Raw genomic sequence first — 18,795 nt, forward strand, 5'->3', positions numbered from 1 at the left:
CATGGCGCAGGTTTTGGTCCTTGGATTCAAGACTGAGTTCATCGTGATTGTGCCAAAATCACATACTATTCTTATGCAATATAAAACAAAAGAGGAAATGTGCATTACCTGTAGGACAAGCAACACTTACGTGGACACAAGGAAGTAAAATTAATAGATTGGCAGTGAGGCTAGCACACAGTATGGATACAGCAAACACCTTTTGGGTGTAATATATGCTGTGCGTTGTTTACTCAAATGTTCAAGAAGAGAACAGCTCTCCACTTCTGTTTCTTGTGATGGCAGAAGCAGGGAGGGAGGCCTGTCTCAGCTCGGGCAATTGATGAGGACTGAAGGAAGCACTTTGCCCACACAGCGTTATTGACAAATGTACAGGCTGTGCTGGGAAAGTGGCATGTAAATCTCCCAGCTCCCAGGTGCCCAGTTAAAATAAACTGCTGGCAATTTCCAAAGTGCACCGCATCGACCCCACTCTCCACGCGCCGACCCCTCGCCGACACGCTCGCCATAACTCACCCAGCCCGCCTGAACACTTCTCTTCTATGAATATGCATGCCATCGGGAGCTTTAATGAACCAGAGGTTGAGTCTGTTGAGTGACGGCATGCGGATGCAAGGCTGGTGTAATCCAATGTTCTACTCGTTGGCAGAAGTCAAACGTGCGTTGTGAAGCACGAGATTGAGCCGGGTTCGTTAGCAGCTGCGAGATCTGCCCGTAATAAAACCTCTTTTGAGGCCGTGCATCAGTCATGTTTAAGCCATTGTACGCAGGGTAGGGCGGCAAGGTGGAGCAGTGGATACCAGTGCTGGGGCCCCGGGTTCAACCCCAGACCTGGGCTGCTGTCTGCGTGGAGTTTGCATGTTCCCGTGGGTTTCCTCCGGGTGCTCCGGGTTCCTCCCACAGTCCAGTGTGTGTGTGTGTGTGTGTGTGCGCCCTGCTTGCACCCCCTTGCTTGCTGGAATAGACTCCAGCTGCCCCTCTACTCTGAATTGGCAGCGAGGAGTGGTTAGAAAATGGATGAATGTCAATAATCATCATAACCAGCCTGAGTTGCACACATTCGATTAGGTCTCTGGCCCAAACGGGGCCGACTCCGGAGCTGCTGTACATGCCCGTAAACTTAATTCCCCCTCAGATCTGTTGTCTGTTCTGTGCTCTGTTTGATTGTGATGGCTCTATCGCCCCACAGCCAAGAGGAGGGAAATGAAATATTAAAGGAGAGCTTATTCTGGCTTTTGGCTTGTGTCACGAGGTTTTCAAAGAGTGCCCACCTGCAAAATGTTATCATGAAAACGCACTATAGCTTCAGACAGGAATGGCATAAAGAGGAGTTTCCCCAACGGAGCTGACTTCCCTTCTGTTAGGTACATACCTAGAGACTGTGCTCTAGCTGTGTACGCAGTCATATATGTAGTGTGAGGAGAAATCAGGTATTTTGACACCTCGAGCTGTGAGGACAGCTCCTTTGCAGTATGATGGAACAGTGTGTCCTCAGTATTCTCCTGCCGAAATTGACTTTTTAGAATTGTTTTCACTCAGACTGCAATTGTGATACGGTATGCTGGCAGTGATCAGATACAGGGAAAACACATTTCTTTAAAAACATTCAATCAGTAAGTTCAGCTTCTTTGATGGTGCTTGTCCTTGGGAGAGCCTAGGGAATGCTTTGGTAGGCACCTAATTTACAACAGGGACTCGCAAGTCTGAAGAGTCCCAGGGGGTCTCTTGCTGTTATTATCCAGCCCTGCTGTGTGAAGGTAAGCTAAGCACAGCACTGGGCTGCATGAACAGCGGATTTATTACTCTCGTCTGCTGTTGGCTTGTTTGAATCAATATATGGGTGGGCTTTTACATTCATACTCCGTTTTATGAAGAGGTAAAAAAGGGCGGAAAAGACCTGTTTCACAGACAAGCAGGCTGACTCCAGAATGTTAGGTATTGATTTCCGAGACGGGGACAGTGCGTCATAAAAATAACAATGATTCATTCGTTTTTACTATAACAATGTTATGATTCACAAGTTATACAAGATTACTTGCTTTATGAGAGCAAGACTAAAAGACATCACAAATACTACACAAACACTACACAGCACCATATACAGTATGTATATCATGTATAGTCCTTTACAAATATTTGTGCGAATGACACTAAATGTGTCGCATAGTTACAACTGAAAGGTGAGAGTGGTCCCTGGGATACAGTGGCCCTAGCACGTTCATGTGAAATTCTTTTTTCCAATCTGATTTTCTTTCATATACTGTGCTACACATACATTTTATTGTGTAGTAGAGTGGTTACGAAAGAGCTACGGCATGTGTTTTTTTTTTACCCTTGATCAAGAAAAGTGTCATTCAGAAAAACTGTTTAAGATATCTTCCCTGGTCACAAATAATGACTTGTGCACCTCTCTACAAGCACCCTGTCTTTCAGCCTGACTATTCGGTACGTGTTCACTATACTGGCACCTGTATCTAGCCCCAACCTTGCTCTTAGACAAATTGGCTGTCATGTTGTCTAACTCAATAATATATAGCTGTCCACAGTGCAGTCAATCACTACACGCTCCCATTTTAGTTCTTTACATAAAATACATACAAATCTGCATATGCACAGGGACGTGAGGGTTTTAATTACACTAACGGGCTCTCCTTTAGGAACTGTGCTGCACTGCCAAGTCTGCTGGGAGCTACTATCAGTGTGCTGACTGCTCAGACAATAATTTTACATTTCTCTGAAAATCACCTAAAAACATGATGCACAGAGGGGCTGACTGGCTCCACAGTGCCTGGGCTTCTTCCAATGAGCTCTGGACTTCCAGCCCAGGCCAAAGCACAGCCCTCAGAAGACCTGCCGCTTATCTCAGGAAGGTTAAAGGTATTTTTGGAAAACTTTTGCTGCCCGAGATCTGTACTTCTGAGGGGCAGACAAAATTAGCGTTGGTGACAGGCTGACAAGCAGCTGAGAAGCACGGGCTGGTAGCACAAGCTCACAGCCTGAAAGCCAGTCCTGGGAGTTTCCAACTTTTTACAACTTTTTAGCCCGTAGCGATCAGAACTTCCAGCCAGCATGCGCAAAAAATATCCCCCCACTGCAATCACCCCGCAGCTCTTTAGCGTCTCACTCCACCTGAGGTCCTAGCTGGGCAACTGAACTAATTATTAAACACAACCAACCAAACCTCCTTCCACAATTAAATCAGGCGGCACCTGAGAGATACAAACCCACGTGGAAATGAGAACTCCGGAAACATTTTAAAACCGGTACGCGCCAGCTCCTCGTACCCCGAGGAACTCTCTTGAGCGGGACGATGCTCGGGGACTTGGGCTGAGCTGCAGCCCTGTCAGCGGACGAGTGTAACGACAGCCGGTCCGGGCTCCTGTGAAGTGTAGTTCAGGACCGGGAGTGAGTGGAAAAGGAGGACGGGGAGGAGACGACGAGGGTCAGGAGGGGGTGACAGACAGGGGGGCGTGACGACGGGGATCTGGTGCTCAGGGGGCGTGGCCAGGGCGAACAAGTCCAAGGAGTCCAGGGGAGAAGTCTGGGGGCGAAGTCCAAAAGTCCAAAACCGGGTGATCCAACCGAGACGGGACAAAACAGAGTTGAAAACCGGAACGGGACCCGGTACAGGGACAGGGGAATAAAAACAGGATGACGAGGCCAGGCGCTCCGAGCCCCGGACGCAGCTGGTCAGGACACTGATAGGAGGCCTGTGCCCTCAAGCCGCGGGCGTAGGGCGACTTGGTGGTAGGCGGGCCTCCGGGCTTCCAGTGTCTTCCAGTGCAGAGCCAGGAGTAGCGAGAGCCAGGAGGGGCAGGACTGGGGGCAGGGGCATCTAATTAGCAAAATAATAAAGAGCCGGCGCGCCCTTAAGAGGAGGGATTACGATCGTGACAACGAGAGCAGACGCAGAAATCGTGCCTGGTCTGCACGTGGGGCCTCTTCCCTGTCACGGCTCAGAAACAGCACGGCGCCTGCTGTCTCAGATCGCGAAACGGACGTCACAGAAGCGGCCTCGCTGCGCTCCTGGAAGGACATTCGGGATTGTTTTTGGACAGCGCCAACGGGAGGGAATTGTGAGTTTTGAAATTCAAGGGATCTGACTGCGACGCCCTCTCACCTAACCTCCCCCATCGAAGCCACAATGTCACAGCCAGAAGGAAGCAGACTGCGTCTTCCCCGGTGTCCTGTTGAGCTGTGTGGCGCAGACACTTACTTTGAAAGGGAACGATCTTCCCACACAAGATCCAATAAGCCTATTACCGACCTGCAAAACGAATTTACGACAGCCGAGGATGTGTTGATACAGTGTACACAAGGAAACATGCATCTTAAGATTTTAATATAGGTCACCATTTTTTTATTTTATGGAAATATACATAAATCCTGGGAATAACAATCAGTTTGCCATGGCATTGCATGAGAATGCAGTGAGAGTCACTACAGTGTTACAGCGCCAATGGATAATAAATATTGTGCAATATCTACCATTGGGTGTCATCCTGTGAACAGATTTATGGAGTGAAGCACAGTTCTCTTGAGCCTCTAAACCAGAATGCATAACTGTCACCTTCAACTCTTTACTTAGGTGCTGTCCATTATATAGCCAATGTTTCATGCCTCTCAATTTTCTGCCAATTTCAGTTTCATGCCCCATGCACTTCAATTTGTTTCTTCTTTTCAATAATTCTGGAGTGCCTGACTGTGCCTATAATTGGGAACTCTCTCACCATTCTGCTTTAAAATCTTCAAAGCAATGCAAGATCCCTGAGCTTTCACAGCAGCACAGGCTTTAACACAGAGAGCGCAGGCCCAAGTGTGAACCGGGGAAGCAGGAAAAGGAACACATTAAGAATGCAGGCTGGGTATTCAAGGAGTCTGTGGTTACACCCTTCCTGGGTGGCGTGATGACAACTGCGGCTCGTCTGCAAACCGTAGGGAAGCATCTGATCCTCCAAGATCAAACATAAAACCACAGAGAGGAAAATCAGCTCTGCAGGAAACAATAATGAAGCTCATGAAACAAACCAAAATAATCACGCAGATCTAATCCTTTAATAGCCTACTTCGAGAATGCAATCTGTACACAGCTGCACTTTAAAGGAGGCCTTCAGAGGAGGATTGCTCAGCATTGCAAACATGGGGCACAGAACAACAAGCTCTTAGACACAATAAAATGGGAAGATCTGACTTAACGTTTGGCAAAATGTGCAAATGAATTAGTTTCTCCACCGCGGAAGACTGGGTAAATTATGCATGCAACACACAACCCAGACCAGAGCTTGCTTTCGTACTGGATTTGCCTTTGAAATCACTGTTTTCAAATGAATGAAAGTCACATCTCATTTCTAACATAGTGCACAAAAAGCAACTCCTTCCGTCCTCGTACATTCAGATGGACCATTTTGCTACAGACGCTATTACTGCACTGTTGCTACATTTCATTGATATTTCCACACGTGGTTTGATTGGGAAAACAATTTGTCTCAGGTGTGAGCTGAGCATGCGTGATTCTGCATTAAAACGTCAGCACGGTAAATAAGCAGCAGAGCAGGCTCCACGCTGAGCTCGAGCGAAGCTGAACAGCTCAGGTGATACAGCCCTGGAAAGGAGAGAATGACGAGGCAGTTATGGCGCAAAGTTTGGGGAAGAATCTTTCGGAACAAGCCAGCACATTTTTGCTGTGAGCTATTTTGTGATAAAAGCCGTAAATTACTTTTATATTTCTCCCCAGCGATATCTTTTGATTCAAACAGTGTGGTTCTCTCTGTCGGAGTAATTTAAATGTTGTGAATTATTTATGGGGCTTGGGAAGGCAAGGCGGGGTGGAGGATATTGAAGGGCCGCTGCGTGCCGGCAGTGCGGAGGTCTGCGTCTCCGGAGAGCTGTGTGAGGGGGACCATCTCAGAGACACCTGGCTGGAGTGTGTCTCCCACTTCCCCTGGGGCTTGAGAGAGGTGAGAGCTCACTTGTTTTCTTGATTCCATCAACAAATGTAAACGCAAGACATGTGATTGCCTACTCTGTTGAATTGAGTTGTTTTGCATAATTTACTGAATTATTTCTGTGGTCCAGCAGTTTTAACAGCTACCTGAAAGAAACTGTTCAGAGAAGTTTCTTCTTCGCAGGAGCTGTGCTATGATTGTGCATTCAATGATACAGCACTGGCGGGGAAACGATGCCTGATTTTCATTCAGACTGCGCAGTAAATATCTGGGAAACAGCCCAGAACGGACTTTAACATATTTTCATGCCTTAAGCTTGAGCACAGAAATTCAAATGTGTCGGTGTGGGCTAGTAATTCTACAGCACACCTCTTACACTGCTGTTCGTGTTGTGATGACATGGTGGCTTCATCGTGCCGGAGGAAACTGGAGATGTTGTGGAGCTGTAACTTTCAGAAAGTTTGAGAAAGCAGATTTTGCCTGACGTCCTCATACCACACTGCGCGACTGTTCCCACGTTTCCTCAGATCTCCCCCTCCTCCCACACTCTGACCCCCTGTGGAGGAAAGAGCATGGAGAACAAACCCTGCTCAAGTGATTAATCCCCATGGACAGCAACCGCTGGCCACAGACCTGCCCTCTGTGCTGGAGAAGGAGACCTTGATGGAGAATCTACATGCAGATACACCTACAAAAACAGGCTGAACGCTTCTGATTTCAGACTGTCGTGGATTTCTCTGTGCCCTCAATTACCAAATAGGCCATATTTAATGAATGGGTCTCGTTTGTAACCATTCTTGTGTTATTTTTCTCTATGTTGCGTTTCAATAACAACTGTAAATAATGCTTCAGCTCTTGTTTGTTGCCTGCATGCAGTCCCTAACTCCTCAGCAAACAAGCTCATGGGTGCAGATCAGGTCCCGCTCACTTTCCATTGGGTCTGGGCTACCATGCGCTAAGCTGCCAAAATATAATTATCGTCAGTGTAACAGACCAGAAAAGGCGCACATTATCAGCTAATTAGATTTTATTGAGGATGGCAGTAAATGAACCTGGAAAGAAAAACAATGCTAATTTAATTATTTTGTTATAAAAGGTTGAAAATGCTAAAAACAATATGCATGCAACAAACCTACCTTTTCTTCGCCACTTTTACTATGAAAACAGGTGTAGTCATTTGCAGACAGCAGAAGCTAGCACGGTAACTGCCTAACTGACTTAACGTATTTTTACAGACCTTTGTTATAAGGATGTCTTGCATTTACATTTCAGCATTTCAGTACACCCTGAACTAAAGCATAAAAATGCATAAAATATGCAAAAGATGAAAACTGTCATTAGGAACATTAGCATCATTTTACCAAAGTATTGCTAAAGAGATTAAACATTGAGATGATGCCAAGTCATGTTTGTATCTGGTTTAAAGCATCACATGGCCTTTTGTCTGATTCCACGGGGTTGGGACTCAAATGTAATTAGGCAACTTGATGTTGTATGACGAAAGTTACCTCTCTCTGTGCACAAGACGCGTTGGTTTCTAGCACTGATAAAAACATGTGCTGATTTTTTTTTTACCTCATCAACACTGACACCCTTTAGTGTTTGCCTTCCATCATACATTAGCAGTACAATTTCACACAAGATTAGGCGGGTAATTGTGTGTTAAATAAGAGAGGTTAGCCAGAATTGTGTGGCTTATGAAGTCGGTGTAGTTAATGACACCACATATGGACACGGCGATCCTTGTGAGCAGAACAGTGATCCCTGCCCATTTGAACAGACCCAGAGCCACTCCAGCTGGGGTTTACAACCAAACCCCTTTGAATCTTTGTACACAGGAACAGGCAGGAAAAATGCCACCAGGGCAACAACACAATTAGAGAAAGAGATTCCCTAATTTTCAATGCCGGGCTTGGAATTTGTACTGTATTCAAAAGGACTGGTTCCCATCCAACAGCCAGTTGGGGGCTAGGCTGACGATAATCCATTATCATTTTCGCATGTCAGGCTTCCAGAAGGCAGTGTTATCATATCACTTAACTCTGGCCCTCAGGGGAACGTCCGAGCGGGACTGAATAGACACCCCCGACTGGCGCGCACGTGTGAGAGAGATGCCAAAGTAATCTACGCGATGGGCCTCAAGCTAAAAAAAGCTCATTTAAACAATCGACATTATTATGAAACACAGAGTGAAAATGGGCAGCGCATTAGAATTTTAAATGCATCCAGTGCTGCAAATACAGATCCCCTTTATGTCCTTCAGTCTTGTCCCCGTTTTCTGGTTGTGAAGTTGCATTGTTTTCCACAATCTCAAGGTTGAGATGAAGTTTGCTGGCCAAAAAAGGAAATGCACACTGACCCCCCCAGCTTCCAGTAATCTGATCGCCAAATCCTACTCGTTACGAGAAGCCGAGAAGCTTTCTCTCGGCTGTCCTGACCTCTGCACCCTCTGAGGAAAACAATGAAACTTATGGTGACAGGTGTCAAAACCAGACAGTCTCCAGATGTTCTGGTCCTCTCCAGATGTCACGACACATTAGGACACACAGCAAGACATTTTCATGCCGGGTTTGTGGACTTTCAGGAGCTGAGGAATTGGCAGGGACGATTCTCCCCTCAAAAACGCTTTCAAACCATTTTGTAATAAATTGGAGTTTCATATCTTTCCTTTACAGCAGGTGTTTTTTTTATTACTACTTCCTTCTTGGTGGGGGAACCGGGGGCTCCACTGTTTTCCAGTATGCTGGTGATTATGTGGGAATTTTCAGATGTGTTAATTTGCAGACTGTAATCTGTTGGATGTTGTCCAGAACCCCGGCTTCAGAAAGGGCCCTTGGTGGTAAGAGGGAGGTATGAGCGCTCGGCTCCAGAGCGTACCAGCACTGGCAGCCCGTCCACAGGAACAGGAGAGCTGTCAGCCCAAGACTAAGAACCCCGCATGCCTGGCTCTGCAGACGTGCGATACACGGAGGCAGGCACGCACAAAAGAATCTGACACTCATCTGCGGCGTCCAGCTCTGTGTCCCCGATGACACATTTCCAAGCCGTCCTTCTTCGGAAACAGCTCTGCGATGCTGCCACCGTGAACCGCGCGTCCCCAGACCCAGCAATCCCTGCAGCTCCATTTTTAGCATTTGTCCTGTGAAAGTGTGGGAAGGTTCAGACATCCGTGTTGACATGAAGCAATTCGGCGCATCCGGGTCTGACCCTGAAGGGGCCTGAAACACTCCCCGTACCGCCGTTCGGTTTTCAGGCCCCGGTTTTCCCCGTTCACAGGAATGAGAAACCCCCAGCAGGCCCCCCAGGCCTCGAAGGGGGAGCCTTCGCTCACACAAAGGTCCGCACTCTGCACAGTCCACGGAGTGTCAGGATGCCAGCTCTGTTCAAGAGAAAGAGCTCCCTTCTTACAAAACAGAGGCATCTGGCGTCTCGTCTTACTTAAAGAACAATTTTAAAGTGTGATTCCAAACAGCTTCCCCGCTCCTCACACATGGCGGAAGAGCTTTTTTTTTGCATTCTTGATAAGACTCTTGTCCTTGATGGTTGGCAGGTATTTGAAGCCGCCGTGCCTAGCTGCTTAATGACATTTTGATCACAAAACCCATCAATTCAATCCGCCGCCCAGGCTCCAGCCCTGTACCCAGACCAGTGCTGGTGCTGTTGGCTGCCTGTGCTCAGTGGCTTCTAACTCAAATCCAGACAGCGGTAAATTAAGACGGGCCGGCTGCAAACAGGCGATAAAGAGAAAGGCGCAGCTGGGGACATAACATGAAGACAATGGAAAGAAAAGTCCCCTTGCAGTGAACCTTCTAGGAACTGTAATCCTCCCAAAGAATTATAAATGTATGAATTAAAACAGGAATCCAGTTTCCCTGTGGACTCTTGCTCACAGCACAACTGCAGATGAGTGAATGCAGAGCAGAGGGACACTCTGGCGGCGGTTGCTGTTTGTCTCTTTTTCCTGCCCCGATGAAGACCACTCAAGTACTTCTGTAAAGCGAGCACAAGCACAGAGCTGCATGGCAGACGGGGAGAGAGGCCAGGCGAAGGGTTAACAACTGCCCCCCCGCCTCGCAGGCTGCAGAGCGAGACCCTCACATCGACTCCGCGCGGCTCAGCAGTCAATCACAGCGCCGGAGCCCCTGTGTCGCTGCGTTGCCATGGGGCCGCAGGGCCGGGCCAATCGCAGCGCCTGCTGGCAGGGGGGCCGCCAGCCACACACTGGCGTGAGGGATCGAAGCCTCCCGAACGCCTCGGCACGACCCCCGCTCCCGAGGAGGGGCAGGGCGGCCCTGTGCGCGGGGGGGCGGGTGAAGGCCCTGTGCGCGGGGGGGCAGGTGCAGGCGCTGTGCTGGCCTCAGGGCCAGCTGACAGAGCCCCCCATCCTCCGGGCCCTCCTGGCAACGCCACCCACACTGACTGGGCCTCTCGCCGTCTCCCCCCCAGATCCCCCCAGCAGCCGAGCCGGACCCGGACCCGCCCCGTGAGCGCGCGCCCCCGCGGGACCTCCCGGAGCATGTTCCTCTGGACGGGAAGCAGGACTGCGCAGGGACCGGGGCCCGAGAGGAGGTACCGCTGCCGCTCGCTCCTCGCCTCTGACCTCTGACCTCTGACCTTCCTCTGCCAGCTGCGCCCCGCTCGGCAGGGGCCCTTCCCAGCCAGAGGAAGAGGGGCTGCTCTGGACAGGGCTCAGGGACGGCCCTGACTGGTTTAGAAATCTGTACTGGGCGTCCAGTGCGTACTTGAATAAAATAATATTCACAAATATTTTCTTCTTTTTGCATAGACCTTTTGGTCTCTGACCTAAAACGTAGCCAGATATTCCAAATGACAAAAACAACTTATATTAATGGTTCGGTTAAAAAAAACAACACATGCAATTTAAACATGGGGAGCCGATAATTGTTGACGAAATCCAACAGATTTCATAACTGTTGGTAACAGAACTGTTGACAGGGGAGTGGTGTAAGTAACTCAGCGTTTCTTCATTTAAGACGCACATCTGAAAATGAACACGCTGCAAATCAGTCAAGTCATGTAAATCAGCTGCTCTTGTAATCTCAATTAATTAAATGCTTAACATTGATTATCAGTATCCAGTAGAGCGTGTGCAGTTTTTTACAGAATTAAGAATCGAGTCATAAATCTATAACACACAAGAGTAATCCATATTTTTTCCAGGAGAAAGAATTACTTGCAAGTAAGAAATTGACTTTCAAAAGACAGTCCTTACACTCGCTCTATAATTGAGTAGACCTGATTGATTTCCTTTATATGCAGATGTAGATCATATTACCTTATCTGTAAATCATGTAATATTGATTTTGTGCTGTTCTAGTAAGTGCAAAAGATGTTTATTTGAAAGAACTTAATTAGCATACATGCTTTCAGTCACAAAAGGGCTGTGCATCGAGTTTACGCCGTTTGCATCTGTTTCAACAACCACGTCTGTAATAAACAAATACAACTGCATGAAGTCTGTGTGGAGTTGAGACTGAGCATAAACAGAAAGTCAAAATCCCCTGCTTCTATTTAAATGTCACATAATGGCACACCCAAGTGTTACTTGTCACACGGGCAACATCAGAAATTCGTGTTGTATGCAGCTGTGAGTGACCGGACCTGCGTGTGCCTGACTTTGTGTCCTGTCCTGACTATCACAGTGAAAACGAGTCAATTAAACACACAGTGCAACAAGGTGCGCGGAAAAAGCGCTAAAACCTGACTGGACGAGTCGTGTTATAATAAGCTCCCTTCTCCAGTACAGGAGACGAGCTCTGGGATGTTGCACACAGGTGCGATCTGTGTCCAAGATGCACACTCTTTTCTTCATCCCTGCAGTGGCCTAAAATCATGTATTTAACTTCCTGTAGGTGACGATTGTAATCTGGGGTGATGCAGCGGAAATGTAAAAGACCTGTTGTTGGCTTGTTGTGTTTTGAGCCGCATGTTTGTTTGAATCATCAGGACGATTTACCAGAAAATCCGGGAGCACGACCTCCTGGACAAGAGGAAGACGGTGACGGCGCTGCGGGCCGGCGAGGACAGAGCCATGCTCCTGGGCATCAGCATGATGGGGTTCTCCGTCATGACGTACTTCCTCCTGGGAATCACCGTGGTGCGCTCCTACACGGAGAGGTAGGGGCGCTGGGGCGCTTGGGCTCCCTCTGGTGGTCAGACAGGGATGAGCGCCGTGTGCAGAGCAGATCACTCAAGAGCACCGTTATTATAATTATTCTGACTAGATTGACTTACACTGGACTTATTGTTTTTAGAAAAAAAATATATTTTCAGATGATAGAAAAATTACATTGGGTTTGTCGGTACAAGGAACGATCAAGCAAGTGCAATAAGGTACAAAATTAATAAATAAATAAAATAATTCTTAAGGCAGAAGGTTGTGGGATTATGGAACTAGATACCCAACCATGATGTCAAAAACCCGATGTCTTTCCAGAAACAGCTGCAGGAAAATCCCGGGATCAATACCTTAGCTACTAACTACAGAATGGGCTTGGCAGGGCGGGTGGTCGGCTTCAGAGGATTTGCCCAGCCTCCATCCCATTGGAGACTGGTGGGATTAGTGGGATGTGCACCTCAGCCCTACATGACCTCACCCTCATCCTCACTCCAGCCGAAGGCGATCCTGCTGTAGAAATTGTGGCCAATTTTGGGATCAGCCTACCTGCACCTGCAGCTCGTCCTCACTGTGGTCCCTCAGCAGCAGTGAGCAAGGCCACGGACACCCCAGGCGCCTCACACAGGCACGCTGTGGGTCGCCGAGCAGAAAAATCTGCCAGTTCAGAGATTCCCCCTGTGCTGTAGCCTGTGGTCAGCACAGGCAGCCCCCTGTGTGGACCCCAGGCTGCACCGTGCTCACTGAGAGACAGAGAGCTGGACCGGCCAGGGTCTGACTCTCTGGGGGGGTTTTACAGAATTTTAAAGGTGATCACATTCAGCCCATGTTGGGCCCTGATGGAGCACAGTGGGGGAAAGCTTGATCGTGCAGGCCGCCTGCTGATGTGGTGCAGAGGAAAGTGGCCGTAGCTGGGCGGGATCTGAGGGTGAGCTCTAAGCTCTGCCAGTGGCCTGGGAGGTTCAGGGCTCAGTCATGGCAGGGCGCCCACCTCACCTGGGGTGTGCCCAGAGAGTGACACTTCGACCCTTCTCCTTCTCCGGCAAGTACTGTGGCGCTGACCGGCCCCATCAGCGACCAGTGTCTCAGCAGGGGGTGTGATAGAGCCTGTCCCTGTCCCAGCAGGCAATGGGTGCAAGGCAGGGTGCACCCTGCACAGGATGCCAGTCCATCCCTTGTCACTTGCCAGAGCTAGTTTTCCCAGAAGCCATTTATCCTGCCAGTATGTCTTTGGAGGAAACCCACGCAGGTCTGGACCCAGTGCTGCCAGGCAAACCTTCTCTGAATCTCTTGTTCCACCCGTGCTGGTACAGCATTATAGAGTCATAGTGGATTATTAAATACAGACTCTGCGTGGGCAGGGTATGAAAACAGGGATAATAGTCTGTTATCCATGACTTTAAAGCTAGTATCTAGGTAATACTTGGCATTATAACTGGTAACCAGTATATAATCCTTTTTCTTTCTTGAATCGTCTTCAGCATATGGACAGGGGAGTCCAACTGCACTGTGCTCAACTCCAGCATCGTGGCCGACGTGAACTGTAGCTACAGCTGTGGCTCGGACTGCTGGAAGGGCTCGAGGTACCCCTGTCTGCAAGTGTTTGTCATGCTCAACTCTTCTGGGAAAGCAGCTCGGCTCTCCCACAACGAGGAGATGCAGGAGCTGAATCCTGAGGTGAGTCCAGGCACGACGCCAGCCAGAATACTAGTCAATAAGGTCGCGTGACTCAGTGCTTACTGGGGACATTGTCCTCATCGGGCTCTGCGTGACACAAGTTGCACAAGGCATGGATACATTTGTCATTGTAGGTGTGGTATTGTGTCCCAGTTTCACTGCCCCGTCTGTTAAGGCTTTTCATTTTAATACGAGGCCTCTGACATTTTAAATGTTGTGTGTAGTGTGCTGACTTCGATTACAGACCCTTTTTCTTTCTCTTTCTAGTGCTTTTTTGTGCCCAAATGCCGGAAGGACTACTCCGTGGCGCAGACGATAATTCGGAACATTTCCGAGCGCCTGAAGGTGCACCAGCACTTCCCTTGCTACTACGACCCCGGGGAAGGGCAGGCCAGCGTGCTCCTGACCCGGCTGCACGGCCGCAGGGCGGTGCTGCTCTCTCTGCTCTGGCCCTCCTGCACGCTCCTGGGGGGGGCGCTCATCGTCGCCCTGGTGAAGCTCACCCAGCACCTCTCCATTCTGTGCGAACACATCAACAAAATCAAAAGGTGAAACAGCGTAAAAAGATCAGCACTAAAGCGCATTCCTGCCGTCTCCTCCAAAACCTCAAGGAGCGACGTTTTTGTCTGGAAAACACGCCACCCTCCCTCCCAGAAAATCTGCATCTGAAAATGTGTTTTTGTTCCTGTTCTGAAATTATCCTTTGAGGCTTCACTGCTTCACTGCTTCAGACCGGCTTTGTGGATCAGAACCAGCAAACAGTGTGCTGGAGAAAAGCAAATCTTTGCTCAAATCCCAAAGCTGAACATTCAGGAAAAGTCCTAACAAAGGGAAAGAACACTTTCACTGGATTTATTGTGTTTAACGATCATACAGCACCTGTCTCACTTTGGCTTTTTTCTTCTGGATACTTCCATATCTCTGCCCTTACCTTAAAAAGACAATTCTAAAAACAAACGATGACAGAGAGCACTCGTTGTCTGCCCTCGAACTCTTGGACTGCTCAGTTTATTGGGGTTCAGTAGGGAAGGCACCCAGATCTGACTCTAGGAATGTGGTACTGAGGCATTGAAAACTCTCACGAGCAGATGAGAGGGATTATAATGCCAGACTAAGTCAAGCAGGATCAGACCTGTTAAATTACAGTGTGAAATGTACTGTTTGGCAGTACAGTTACGAACCCCAACAGCAAGCACTGTGCAACTACACATGACTATAAACAGAAGGCACATCCGGGGAAATTGTTAGCAATACTCTACTGCTCAGGTAAAGGTATGCAGCCCTGGGTAAGACTGATATTCCAGCCTCAGTGCTGATGTATTACAGGTAATCAAATTCATATTGCTCACATTTCAAAACGAGAGCGACGGCGGTTTTTAAAATGTGATTTCTCTCTTACTGCATTTTCAAATGGAAATTGCGCCTGGCGTCTCATTGCAGGGCATGATCCCTTCCCGATCCCCGTGCCTCCAGGACGGGACAGGCTCCGGGCTGCCGAGTCCCGCACCAGGAATAGACGGCTTTCTGGGAATGGATCTGATGATCAGTGGAAATTAAGTAATGAATTTAAAACAGCTGCCAACAATGGTTCCTTCTTGTTCAGTTTTTCCCCTTTGGAACAAAAGTCTTGCACGCTGCAGTGTTTAAGTGCTGCAAACACGGTGTTCTATATTTTAAATGCAAGTGATGTCAGCGTAACTGTGAGCAGGCAATTCTGGAATCATTGTACTCCAACACAGCCTTAATTTGGGCTAAACTTCACCTAAAAATCAAATGAGCTTATTAACTGCTTTACAAACTAAACGTACTACTGACTGTACCATCTGCTACAATTTCACAGCACTGTGAGGATTCTCAAGTGTTTGTCTCTGATGGAAGACAATGTGTGAAATGTACTTCCTGAGCTAAATTTAGGCATACCGCAGTAAAAGTTTAAATCTCCTTTTTTAATTCCATTCGCAGTGCCAAGCTCAGCCACGCTGAGACACGTGTGACCAGCACCTCAGAATCAGTCATGTTGCAGCAGAGCTCAGTGTGGCACAGTTGTTAGTTTCCTCAGAAGGTTTCTTTGTGGAACGGCACGGACTGTGGCAAGGAGCGCACATTAAAGAGCAGCTGGGTAGATTAATAGGCACTGTGGGAAGAGGCAACTGAAGCTGCTTCAGTTGGAGAGAGAGGGAAGGAATTCTTCTTACACACTTCCTATTGGAAATTGTCACGATCAGCTGAGGACATCATTGGAATCACCTGACATCCACACGTGGGAACAGCAGGGCCACAGACTCAGTCACTGTACGGGCTCCTAACAAACCCAGCCTCTGCAGATCCTATAACATGCTATTCCAGTGTCTACACCAAGGTGGCGAGCTACTTTTTATACTGTTGATTACCATTGATAAATGAAAAAATAAAGATCTTTATAACAAATCGGTTTGATAAATTATTTGAAAATACTTTCACAGTTCAAATCTAGGATGGATTTCAATGAAAAGATCATTTATTCATTTATTAAGTTAATAATGTTATATATAGGAATTGTATTGAGTTACTATGCTGTATGTAACTTTGGGAATCTTTATTTAAACCACTGCTCTTATCTCCAGGGAGCTCTGCTCTTCGCAGGCCACCATGCAGCAGGTCTCTATAAACCTCCAGCAAGGCCTCAGCTTGTACAATTAAGAAACTAATGAGCTCAGTTGGGTGATGAAGGGCTCAGATTGAAGGAAAGCCAGAACTCTCCTGGCCCTGCAGGACTGGAGCTGTGCTCCTCTCTCTTATCAGACTCCCTGTCTTTTTTTCCAAGAAATAAGAAGTGGCCGGAAGAGATGCTGAGAAGACACTACAGCACGTCATCCTGCCATGAGAGGGCGTGAGTGACGAAGCCCACATCCCATGGTCCCGGCGGGGAAGGGAGTCACTCTCCAGAGCCTGATCCCCCTTCACGCCGAACACCATCTCTCCAAACGGAGGGAAAACGCCCTGGAGCTGCAAGCGCAGCATGAGCCGTTTCTGCAGTGACATCAGCGTTGCAAACCGCTGCAAAGCATCCAGCAGGGTGGGCCTCTTCCTGCTGTACTTGTTCTGTTGATCGCCGGGCCGGCCCACGCATGGAAACACTGTTCAGGGGAGGAGAACGCTGTTTCGTGGGAGTCTCCCCGGCAGGCCCAAGCTCCCTGCGGCTCTGGAGCTGCCCCTGCGCGGAGTCAGACTGCGAACATCTGTGCTGGACGCCGAAGAGCTCTGGCAAGAGCAAGGATGACCCCCCGCAGGAAACTGGACGCTGCAGTTTCGTTAGGGTTAGGATTACAGTTCCTCGCCTCAGCGAGGGCCACAGTGCACTGACCGCCCAGCGGTGGTGTCCACCTGGGTCCTGGACTCACCAGCAAAATGTGTTTGCAATGAGCAAAGCACTCTTGTATCACTTTAACATACTGGAAGTACGTAATTAAAACTGACACACACTGGAACTCAGAGCTGTTCTTATAAAAATGAAACCTGAGTTCTGGAAGTGGAACTCCAAAAACAGTTAAAGGTATAAATATTACCTTGATAGTACAGAAGTTAAGTATTTCAAGTGTTGTGAATAAGCACCGTTAATCATCTGTATGTTATCGGTGATTTCCATGAAGTAACAAATTATTCTAAATTTCCACGGGCATCCTCTTTCTCTCTGAAGAGATCAATGTTAATGGAGACAACCTGTGTGCGGCTCCTACGCATTTCTGACATAGGAATTTGGCACCCTCTGCTGTTTATTGTGCAGGAGAACTAGTGGACAAAAACCAGAGAACAAGTGATAAAAACATAGATCAATATCAGAACGTACTTCTCTTCTTCCCTGATAAAAATGATCTCTTGCTAAGGAAGCCCATCTTGCTTGTTTTTTTGCTAACTGATCTCATCCAGCTGTTTCTTGAAACAGGAGGTATCTGCTTCAGCAACAGGGCAGGGTAGCCTGGTCCAGCCTCCCACAAGTGTACAGATGTTTAAGTGAGAAAGTTCGTCGGTCACTTGTGATTTAAACGCAAAGGCTGGGCGAGGCACCTGTGTAGCCATTTCATCCTGATTTGAGGTTCATAATCAGACCAGCTGATTCCTACAAAGTCCTACATAACATACACCTTAGAAATGGCTTTCACACCCATGATCTGCAGTTTGTGTTCCTTGTGCTGTATCCCAGAAAAGCCACAAAACTTCTGGAGCTCCAGGAAGCTGGAGAGCACCGCGAGAGGGAGGAGACGGGTTGATGCGCGTCCCCTAGATCATCATCACATCCTTGAGGTCCACCAGCACTCACTAACAGACAGTCTGACAGATAAGGGCTGAGCTACACCCACTGCCTTCTATCTGTGAGAAAGCTGAAGATCCACTGGCAGGTGGAAAGTGGGACACTCTACTGTAACAAGGGAAGAGGTGAGCAGTGAGTGCCAGGACCTCACAGAACTAGAGGAGCTCATCAGAATGCAAGAGCTACGATCGTCACTAATGAGCCCGTTCTTCAAACCCACACTAAAACTCATTCAGACATTTCATTATGTTGTTATAGTCAGACAGTCAGCTCTAACATTGGGAGGACAAAGTTTTGTCATTTGCGATAACAGGTACAGTACATACTTGTCCAGGCAGTGTCGAAAGGAACAGGACAGAAGTTCACAAGACGAGAGTCACTTAGGGGCAGCTGGCATGGCTTCCAGACACACTCCTGGGCTGTAAACACCCTGCTGATCAGCCCTGCTGACTCCAATGTCACACCTGTTTGTCAAAATGTTAGTGTACATGCTACCAACAATTAGCATTTTCCTGATGATCATCTGGTGAATTAGATCCTGTTTTAATTGTTTTCTTTTAATGCTCACTATAGAATTACAAACATCATGCATGAGCCTGAGCAAGCCTGCACTGATGAGCAAAGAAAAAAAGAAAAACATCTCACCCACAGAGTGCATGCGAAATAAAGGCCACCCCCGTACCTCTGGTAGTAATGTGTTACATTTTATCATTTAATCTGAGGACGATCCGAGGCGTTTTGCTGATGAT

The 18,795-nt window shown here is 48.0% G+C and overlaps 1 protein-coding gene across 7 annotated transcripts in view; it reads left to right on the forward strand.

Annotated features, from left to right (window-relative positions):
• The window catches only part of s100p (S100 calcium binding protein P), a 30,000-nt gene extending 12,775 nt beyond the window's left edge, over positions 1–17,225 (forward strand). For 4 of the 7 annotated variants that reach the window (XM_006637406.3, XM_015360836.2, XM_015360835.2 and 1 more), the window contains 5 exons: positions 10,392–10,514; positions 11,913–12,083; positions 13,563–13,758; positions 14,026–14,306; positions 16,562–17,225. In XM_006637406.3, the coding sequence (XP_006637469.3) occupies positions 10,392–10,514; positions 11,913–12,083; positions 13,563–13,758; positions 14,026–14,306; positions 16,562–16,631 (841 nt within the window). In that variant the 3' untranslated portion in view covers positions 16,632–17,225. Of the gene's footprint in view, positions 1–3,544; positions 5,958–10,391; positions 10,515–11,912; positions 12,084–13,562; positions 13,759–14,025; positions 15,085–15,198; positions 16,118–16,561 lie in introns of those variants that run through there. The other 3 variants (XM_015360838.2, XR_001480071.2, XM_015360833.2) reach the window with 3 other exon arrangements.
• Positions 17,226–18,795: the final 1,570 nt, after the last annotated feature.

Source organism: Lepisosteus oculatus, chromosome 13 (genome assembly GCF_040954835.1).
Source record: "Lepisosteus oculatus isolate fLepOcu1 chromosome 13, fLepOcu1.hap2, whole genome shotgun sequence".
NCBI classification, from domain to species: domain Eukaryota; kingdom Metazoa; phylum Chordata; class Actinopteri; order Semionotiformes; family Lepisosteidae; genus Lepisosteus; species Lepisosteus oculatus.